At 34.2% G+C, this 10175-nt stretch overlaps 2 protein-coding genes across 2 annotated transcripts; one reads left to right on the forward strand and one right to left on the reverse strand.

Moving 5' to 3' along the window:
• The first annotated feature begins 7004 nt into the window (after positions 1–7004).
• LOC126969447 (uncharacterized) lies at positions 7005–9366 on the forward strand. Its single transcript, XM_050814877.1, has 2 exons — positions 7005–7414; positions 8665–9366. The coding sequence occupies exons 1-2, from the start codon at positions 7243–7245 to the stop codon at positions 9357–9359; spliced, it is 867 nt and encodes a 288-aa protein (XP_050670834.1). The 5' UTR covers positions 7005–7242; the 3' UTR covers positions 9360–9366.
• Positions 7406–9787, reverse strand: LOC126969455 (uncharacterized). Its single transcript, XM_050814890.1, has 2 exons — positions 9376–9787; positions 7406–8534 (listed from the first exon to the last, which is right to left on the reverse strand). Exons 1-2 carry the CDS (start codon positions 9661–9663, stop codon positions 7650–7652), a joined length of 1173 nt encoding a protein of 390 aa, XP_050670847.1. The 5' UTR covers positions 9664–9787; the 3' UTR covers positions 7406–7649.
• Positions 9788–10175: the final 388 nt, after the last annotated feature.

Genomic DNA, 10175 nt, shown 5'->3' on the forward strand with positions numbered 1-10175 from the left:
TTAACCTTTTGCTTCCTATTACATAAATAATTCCATTGAATCAATGATTAATTATTTCCAGTAAATTTGCGTCTTAAACTGCAAAATATTTATCTATTATTATTATATAATTATCTATAATTTAGTTTTATTCATAAAACTTGTTAAGCCGGCCACGCATCACTATTCCTTTTTAATTTTGAAGTGAAACTTCTTTAGAATCGTTGTGATTTGAAACTCGATGAAACGAAAAAGCGAGACGATAGAATAAGATAGAAAACATTACATGTTCGCGGTCTCTAAAAATGATTTAAAGCGACAGTAAAAATAGACACAAATAAATTTATAAGATTTATATAACGTGGTAGAAAATGAGATTGATAGCATTGTAATATGTTTTGGTACCAAGCGATCATCATTGAAGAAGAGATTGTCTTATGTATGACGCGAGTATACCTTAATATATTCTAAAGTCATACGCACGACGTATTACTGCATATACACCAGAACATAAATATGGTAGCGGTGATAGTAAAGTCTTTCAATAACGGTTGAAATCATGTGTCATCCTAGCAACATGTACCAGGACTTCATGTGCTGTTTAGAGGTTTAATGAAAATTTTGCATCGAATACAGCGATTACATTAATTGAGATTTTGGATGCCAGATTAATTTGAAAATGTGCAGCAGTCGCACTGTATCAACAACAAGATTCAACACAAAAACAGAAATTTACGCAATATTCTAAAGATTTATTGACCATATTAAGACCAAAGTATTTATTTCATTATTTTAGTTACCATAAGCATCTTGTATCATTTATCGAAAATGTAAGCTCTGAGTCGAAATAAATCTATGTAATATATACGAATAAAATGTTAAATAATTATTAAACCTTGTATCAATATGATCATTACTAAAACCTAAAATTATCCTCTTCCTGAAATTTTACATTCGTCTCATTATCTTGAAGCCAAAATTTTTGAAGTTTTCAATTGTACCACGTGTGCAATTGCACACATTTATTATTTTGGTTATATCTATTCTTATCGTACTAAATCTCTAGTGAGTATCTCTGTCTAGCCGACAATGTGACGGTTAATGTGTAAAGTTCAACTCCATGGAGCAATATTGAATGTAAGCGGAGGCTTATGGATTAGAGTTTGGGGCAAGTCATTAAGTCCTGAAACTGTCTCTACAGTTTATTAACCGTATGAGCAAATTAAATTGGTGTAGATTTATCAAATAGTTTGCAAGAAATAGTGTTAAATAAATATGTATACTCCTAGCTTAGTGGATTTGATGATACTGTAAATATCGGAATCTGTTTTTACCTATTTTATGCGCTTTGTTAACTTCAATTTTCGCCGTGTTCGTCACCCACTTAAAGACGTCAGATTTAATTCCATTAACGATCAATTACATTTAAATATATATGTTCAATATATTGGTACTGCTTAAATATATATAATATATTACTACTTGCTATCCGAGACGTCCGTGTGGACGCTATAAAAGAAGCCTGATAATATGTAGCCTAGATATTGAGGCAACTTCTTGTTACAAACACAAAAATTCAAAAAGTAATTTTTTGTATTTGGTATCTGGGTGTGCGGGTGAGAGATACAGTGGCGAGGAAGAAGTAGAGGGAACGGGGTGCAGAATGAGGGAGGGAGGAAGCGGAGAGTGGAAACGAGAACTTGACAACTGACGTTGACGCTGACAGTTACAAGTTCGTTCCGAAATGAGCAAATGAAATATGGCGCAAACAGTATCGCTTACAGACATGAATAATAATCAAAGTTAATAAAAGTGGATGAGAAATGAATTCAATTCAATAAGTTTTCTTAAGACCCTGAAAATTATATTAAAAGATTCTATTACAAAGATACATACCAAGTTAATAAAAACACTCCTAGCTCCTAGCCTATACTTGAAAACCGCGTTGGAGATGAATAATACGTGCTGAAGATAAAAGATAAAGAGAAACAATTAAAAAAAGCGTTTATCTTCAGGCCACTTTTATCCATTTTTAGCAAATTTATAATCTATTTGTGTTAATAATTATAACTACGAAGAGACATATTATTTATTTTTATTAAATGGCCCAACATACGGATAGTCCCCGCTATCGGCTATCGCCTTCAGATAACTGTTACTGTTGCCTCGTATTCGCGCAAAGTAGAGAAGCGGATTTTTTGTGTAGAATGGTACTATAGTAACAGACCACTGCAGACATAGCTGAAGCGCAACAAAAACGTGGTAGCTCTAACGTCGCTCTGAAGGCGTTGTTATAGTGTTGTGCTATCACCAAAATCAAAAACAAAAATTTCGGTCCGAAACAAAAGAACGATGAACTTAATATTGCGGACGGATTTCGTTTCGAAACCTTAGACATAACAATCAGAAGTCAAGTTGTAGTCACGATTATAATAATGATAAACAACGAAAAAGTACATGTCAAGTAAATTTGGGAATAAGGTAAACGAAAAACAAATGTCTAATCGCGAACTTCGTATCGATCTATGGATCCGAAACACTTTCGTAGGAAAATGCACGACCCGTTAACCGAAACTTCGTACTTCGATTTTGGTAATAGTGGGCCTGTTATATTAAGGATGAGGAGAATATTTTATATTTTGTAAAGCGAATTTAAAGTGAATTCGTGAGTATCGTTAAAATATAATCATTTATTTTATAAATTTCCTTAAAGACACGGAAAATTCCAATACAAATACTTTACCTTGATGTCATTGAGCCACTTTTTGTGAAGGAGCTTTCGATTAAAAATTTTCCAATAAATTGCATATTTTCGCATACTTAACAATTTTCCCATTACAAGACATCTGATTTACTTGAATTTTGCACATGTATCGGGTATATTTAATACGTCTAGCGGCCGTTTTCAATAACGTATCTCTAGTTACGGATACATTGCTGTCACCGTTTACTTACAAGATCTATGTTGATAGGTTATTGAAATGTATGTAAGCGTAAAGGGATAGATATGTCTACCTCTAGTAAGTTAAACTAAGGATAGATAGGTTATTTAAAACGGCCGTAAATCAATATCAAAATTGCTAGTTCGCTTCTTTGATTCAATTTGATTTGAGACACAGCCTATACTAAAAAAAGTGTGTCAATATTATTATTATTATTATTATGCTTATTTAATAAGTGAGTCAGACGACTTACTAATTAAATAAAACCTTATTCCTTTAATCAATTTGTTATGTTTTTAAAGTGATAACCCTCACTTCTAGGATTAATACACAAATAAAATTTTTAAAAACAAAATTTTATGAAAGGTTCTCAGGTTGTGGCTTCATCTACAGGATCTACTTTACAGTATTTATAATATAAACCCCAATATTTTGCATATTAGGAAATTGACTTGAGATGTCGCTCTTGAAAATCAGGTTGAATGAAGCCACACCCTGAGAGTTGAACAAAGCATACAAGATTTTATAACGATACGTCACTCGAACGGTTAGCTCAGTTGGTTAGAGCACCGGCACGGAACGCCGGAGGTCGTGGGTTCGAGTCCCGCATCGTTCATAAAATTTTGTTTTTCAAATTTTATTTGCTTATTAGTTTAGTTAACTATTTTTCGCTCTACACAGTTACTTAAATGATGTTTCCAGTACGATATGACATAAGTACAACCAAAAAATCGCGTACACGTTCCTTTAATGCTAAATGTTTTATTAATAATAATAAATTTTATCAATCTGGGAACGAGTGATACAAAAGACACATCAAAATTAATTTGGTTGCCATTCGAGGACTTTACTGCCCCAACGGCCATCTGGCCGTCAAACTATATGCCCTGCCCACTGCCACTTCAGTTTCGCAATCATTTGGCCCATGTCGGTAACTTTGGTTCTCCTACGGATCTCCTCATTTCTGATTCGATCTCGCTAGGAAACTCCGAGCATAGCCCTCTCCATTGACCTCTGAGCGACCATGAGCTTTCTTATCAGTCCATAGTTAGGAATATAATAAGACAATAATAATATTTACACACTTTTAAAAAAATTATCTTGCCCCAAACAATGTATAGCCTGTGCTATGGGTTGCAAGACAACGATGTATTTAATACGAAATACATACTTAAACATACATAAATACAAATAAACATCTATTACTCGGAAACAAACATCCATATTCATCATATAAATGTCTGCACCAGCCGGGATTCAAACCTCTAGCTCAGCAGGCAGGGTTCACTAACTACTGGGCTATATTGTACGAAGATCTCAGGCTGTTTATTCTGAGTCAAGTGATTGAACCAATTCACGTTATTAAGGGCATTGGTAATTAGACTTAAGTCCCGACGAAGATCAATACGTCGTAAGTGTGTATGGAATCAGTAATTAGAAATGACCCTCACACTGTTGTGAGGACAATATTTTAATAATATACATAGATTACTTAAAATCGCTACGATTCAAATAGTTTTATTTAAAATAGGAAAATAAATCACAAATTGAAAGTCAAAAACTACTACCGATCCGGAAATAAATGCCTCAGAACTGAGAAGAACCGGCGCAAGTAACTCACACAAAACTTTTTTTTTATAAAATTTCGACAGAATCAATTTTATAATTTAAATAACTTGATGGCAATCGCTCCATTCACAATCTATGGTATAATTAAGAAAGTCATTTATGTTATAGTAACCTCTACCACTGTTTTATAAATTTTCTGGGATCTTGTTGTCTTACCAACTCGACTAAGCAGAGTAGCAGCTATAAAAAGTTTAATATGTTTGTTCCTTTTGATACGATACTAAAGAAATATTACTTGAAATTATTATGTTCGTAAATTAAAAAAGGTCAATTTATTCAATATTAAACAATACATAAGATGCTGACTTCATCTCATCTAATTAAAATTTTAAATAGCATTCATACTGAATTGTAAATTTAAGTAGCTTTGTGTATTTTGAAAGCATTCCATTATAATAATAATAATAATAAAATTCTTTATTAGTTTTAACAAATTCTCCATAATAAATAGTGACAAGAACCTCCTATTAAGAATATAAAGAATGCTTGTGCCAGGAGACTCCGCTCTTTCTTAGCCTTAAAATAACATGTTTAGAGAACTTTATAATATTTTAAATGTGCGTATGTGTGTGTGTGTGTGTGTGTGTGTGTGTATGTGTGTTTTAGCGCATGTGTCGTAAGAGCAACTCAGTATCATCATAATTTAGTGGTATCCAGGCGATCAGTGCAGTATTAATAGGTTACAAAGCTGATACAAGCGTTCTGTAGAAAAACGTTGTCGCTTAAAGTGCATAACCTTTAAAAGTGCTCTTTGGGCTCTTTCCACTTCCAGTAATCTTGATTTATTAGCACCACCCCATACTGCGATACAATATACAGTTACAGACTGAACTAGAGCTATATATATGTCATGCAGTAAGTATCTCTGAGGGCCCTTATTTTTTGGTGAATACTTGGGAGCTATGTACCTAAGAGACTTAAATATCCAGATAAATTTTCTAATCCTGGCGCTAACATATTCAATTTGAGGAAACCAGGAAAGCCGCTGGTCGACCATAACACCCAGGTATTTCGTGACATGCACTTTGCTAATCTTGGGACAGTTACAGTTAGTACTAGCAGTGTCTTCACATTTGTGTATTTTAATTTCAAAATCATTTGTGGGTTGACTGTTGTTGTAGATGGTATGGCAAATGTAGTTTGTTTTAGCAGTATTAATTGTGAGTAAATTGTATTTCAACCAATTGGCAACTAGTGCCATCCCTTTTTCAGCGGCGCATTTTGTTTCTTGCCGTATCATCGGCATACGAGAAGATTTTGGCGTTGTTAATTTGTAAATTACAGAGGTCATTGATATAAATTAAAAATAAAGTAGGGCCTAACACGCTTCCTTGTGGAACACCACATGATACGTTGACATCCTGACTTGACCACTGGCCCAATTTAACCTTTTGCTTCCTATTACATAAATAATTCCATTGAATCAATGATTAATTATTTCCAGTAAATTTGCGTCTTAAACTGCAAAATATTTATCTATTATTATTATATAATTATCTATAATTTAGTTTTATTCATAAAACTTGTTAAGCCGGCCACGCATCACTATTCCTTTTTAATTTTGAAGTGAAACTTCTTTAGAATCGTTGTGATTTGAAACTCGATGAAACGAAAAAGCGAGACGATAGAATAAGATAGAAAACATTACATGTTCACGGTCTCTAAAAATGATTTAAAGCGACAGTAAAAATAGACACAAATAAATTTATAAGATTTATATAACGTGGTAGAAAATGAGATTGATAGCATTGTAATATGTTTTGGTACCAAGCGATCATCATTGAAGTAGAGATTGTCTTATGTATGACGCGAGTATACCTTAATATATTCTAAAGTCATACGCACGACGTATTACTGCATATACACCAGAACATAAATATGGTAGCGGTGATAGTAAAGTCTTTCAATAACGGTTGAAATCATGTGTCATCCTAGCAACATGTACCAGGACTTCATGTGCTGTTTAGAGGTTTAATGAAAATTTTGCATCGAATACAGCGATTACATTAATTGAGATTTTGGATGCCAGATTAATTTGAAAATGTGCAGCAGTCGCACTGTATCAACAACAAGATCAAAAACAGAAATTTACGCAATATTCTAAAGATTTATTGACCATATTAAGACCAAAGTATTTATTTCATTATTTTAGTTACCATAAGCATCTTGTATCATTTATCGAAAATGTAAGCTCTGAGTCGAAATAAATCTATGTAATATATACGAATAAAATGTTAAATAATTATTAAACCTTGTATCAATATGATCATTACTAAAACCTAAAATTATCCTCTTCCTGAAATTTTACATTCGTCTCATTATCTTGAAGCCAAAATTTTTGAAGTTTTCAATTGTACCACGTGTGCAATTGCACACATTTATTATTTTGGTTATATCTATTCTTATCGTACTAAATCTCTAGTGAGTATCTCTGTCTAGCCGACAATGTGACGGTTAGAGCTAGTTCAGACATGGCGGATTCCGCGCGGATGCAAATCGCGCGGTTGAACCGCGCGGATCCTAATTACATTAGCGCCTTACAAATCGTTCATACCTGTCCGCACGGATTGACAATCCGCGCGGCTCAACCGCTAAAAATGAATTCGCGCGGTCGCCGCTCGGTTTTATTTACTTGACGTACCTAGAGGGCGTTCAGTTGCTCCGCGGAAGCCGCGCGTATCGGACGGTGACAATGGATCGCTTCGACACCGAGCTATTCATCGATGAGGTGGAAAAAAGACCTGCTTTGTGGAACATCCAATGTGCAGAATATTCTAACAAAACGATTAAAAACGGAGCTTGGCAGGAGCTGGTGGAGATTTTTGGAGAAAATGAGGATTCTTTGGAAAAGAAGGTTCTTTTTGGTCAGTAGACATTTAATTATACATTTTACCAGGGTAGTTTACATGTTTTGTAATAGACAGTCCACCCCAAATAACTGAAATGTGTATAACGTTGTTTGGCGGTACGTAACGAGCGCGGGAAAACTATCACGTTACCACAGTAACGTATAGCTATTAACTGTAATATGTACAACCCACCAACGCGACGCGCCATCTTGAGTTTAGTTATTTGGCGCGAACTGTAACAATTTTAATTTCATATTTTCGTGTCTTGCCATTCTACACGACCCTCATTCACAAAGTAATTAGCATATTTGTCTCTAATGTTTAATGATGATGGTGTACCCCTTCCTGCATGTAATGTAATAAGATTACTCATTGGCGCAGTATGTAAAGTATCTTCATACTGTATACCATCTCTAGTTCTAACAAAATTGTGTAGCACGCAACAGGCCTTTATTATGTCTTCGGCAAAGTCTATATTCACGTTTATAGGCCTATGAAAAATGCGCCACTTGTTTGCCAGAATTCCGAAAGTGCATTCAATAAAACGTCGAGCTCTTGATAACCTGTAATTAAATATTTTTTTTTCATATGATAGCCCTTTACCTGCATAGGGTCGCATTACATTTTCGGATAAACCAAACGCTTCATCGCCAACTATGACGTATGGCAATGGTTTAGGATCTGTTTCAGATATTGGTTTAGGTTTTGGTATGTGTAATGACTTTTCTATTAACCTTTTATAAAATGCTGAATTTTTAAAAATTGCAGAATCACTACTTTTTCCGTAAGATCCGATATCTATGAAAGTAAAACAATAGTTACTATCACAAAGTGCCAACAGTACTATGGAAAAAAAAGTTTTGTAATTATAATACAAAGAACCCGAATCTTTGGGTTTTGTAATCCTTATATGCTTGCCATCTATGGCGCCTATGCAATTGGGAAAATTTGCATATTTTTCAAAATCTTTAGCTATTTTCTTCCATATATCTTCGCTGGGTTCAGGCATGACGTTTTTTGTGACTTTTTCCCACAGAGTTTCACATACTTCACGGACAATTCCTGTGATTGTAGATTTGCCAAGACGAAAGTTGTAATGTAGTTCTCCAAAGGAACAACCAGTACCCAGATATCTGAAAAATAAAATATTAATCTGTATCGTTTTGAAAGTCTGCCGGGTCCGCTAGTTAAAGCATAATGAGTGTCTTGAATTACCTAACCGCTACTGTATTTATATTTGTTAAAGATAGTGATTTCTGTTCCAGGTGTATCATTACAAAAAAAATGGAAGAACATCCGTGATGCTTATAATAAGGAATTCAAGAAAGGCAAATCAATTCCTTCTGGTTCTGGTGCATGTAAAGGTTCAAAATACATGTATTTCGACCGGCTTTCTTTTCTTCAGAAGACGATAGAAAACAAAGAAACTATCACAAACATAGATGAAGCCAAAAATGAAGAAATTCGGAACATTGACCAAAAGCTAGATAATTTTGTAAATGCACGTGAAATACAACCGGTACCCAATAAAAGGAAGAAAACTAAAATTACTTCAGAAGAGCGATTGGCTAACATATTAGAAAATAGTATTGAATCAAGAGATAAAATACAAAGACAAATACAAGAAAGTATGTCAAAGCAAGATGATGATGATAAACTTTTTTGCATGTCATTGTATAAAGAGTTAAAGAAAGTTCCAGAAAATAAACGATTGGCTACTAAAATTGAATTGCTCCAGGTAATACAGAAAGGGCAGAAATTACCATCGCCTATTCATATCACGAGCCAGCAAAACACGCATAATGCAGTATTTTGGCAAAACCAACAATATTCAAACCCACAAGGATATTTCACTGGATATTCTACAATAGTACCAGGAGAGTCTCCATCGCCTTTATCATGCAATAGCACTGACGATTCACAGTCTTCTATAGTACAAAATATATATTCTGACGTATAAAATAAATATCTTAACTTAATGTAATCACGAGTTTTTCTTCTGGGGACACGCTTGACCTCATATGGGTATCATTAGATTCAATTTGTTTACTCATCATTTCTAATAATTCATCAAATGAATTTATCGACATTCTCAAATAATTGAAGAATTTTGGTTCAAAACTTCTTAATTTTGGATATAAAGTCTGAAACTGACCATGAGTAAACCGATCGCGTAATATTGGATGCACCCAATACTGCCGTTTCTTCTTTCTTTCTTTTTTACGGAGCAACAAGTACACACATATTGCTTCTTCGACTTCCATGATTGGACTGTCACCCTATGCGAATAACGGCACTCCGCATGTACATCCGCGCCTGTCTGAACACTTGCGTTTAGAACCGCGCGATTTGCATCCGCGCGGAATCCGCCATGTCTGAACTAGCTCTTAATGTGTAAAGTTCAACTCCATGGAGCAATATTGAATGTAAGCGGAGGCTTATGGATTAGAGTTTGGGGCAAGTCATTAAGTCCTGAAACTGTCTCTACAGTTTATTAACCGTATGAGCAAATTAAATTGGTGTAGATTTATCAAATAGTTTGCAAGAAATAGTGTTAAATAAATATGTATACTCCTAGCTTAGTGGATTTGATGATACTGTAAATATCGGAATCTGTTTTTACCTATTTTATGCGCTTTGTTAACTTCAATTTTCGCCGTGTTCGTCACCCACTTAAAGACGTCAGATTTAATTCCATTAACGATCAATTACATTTAAATATATATGTTCAATATATTGGTACTGCTTAAATATATATAATATATTACTACTTGCT

This window comes from Leptidea sinapis, chromosome 18, assembly GCF_905404315.1.
Source record: "Leptidea sinapis chromosome 18, ilLepSina1.1, whole genome shotgun sequence".
NCBI classification, from domain to species: domain Eukaryota; kingdom Metazoa; phylum Arthropoda; class Insecta; order Lepidoptera; family Pieridae; genus Leptidea; species Leptidea sinapis.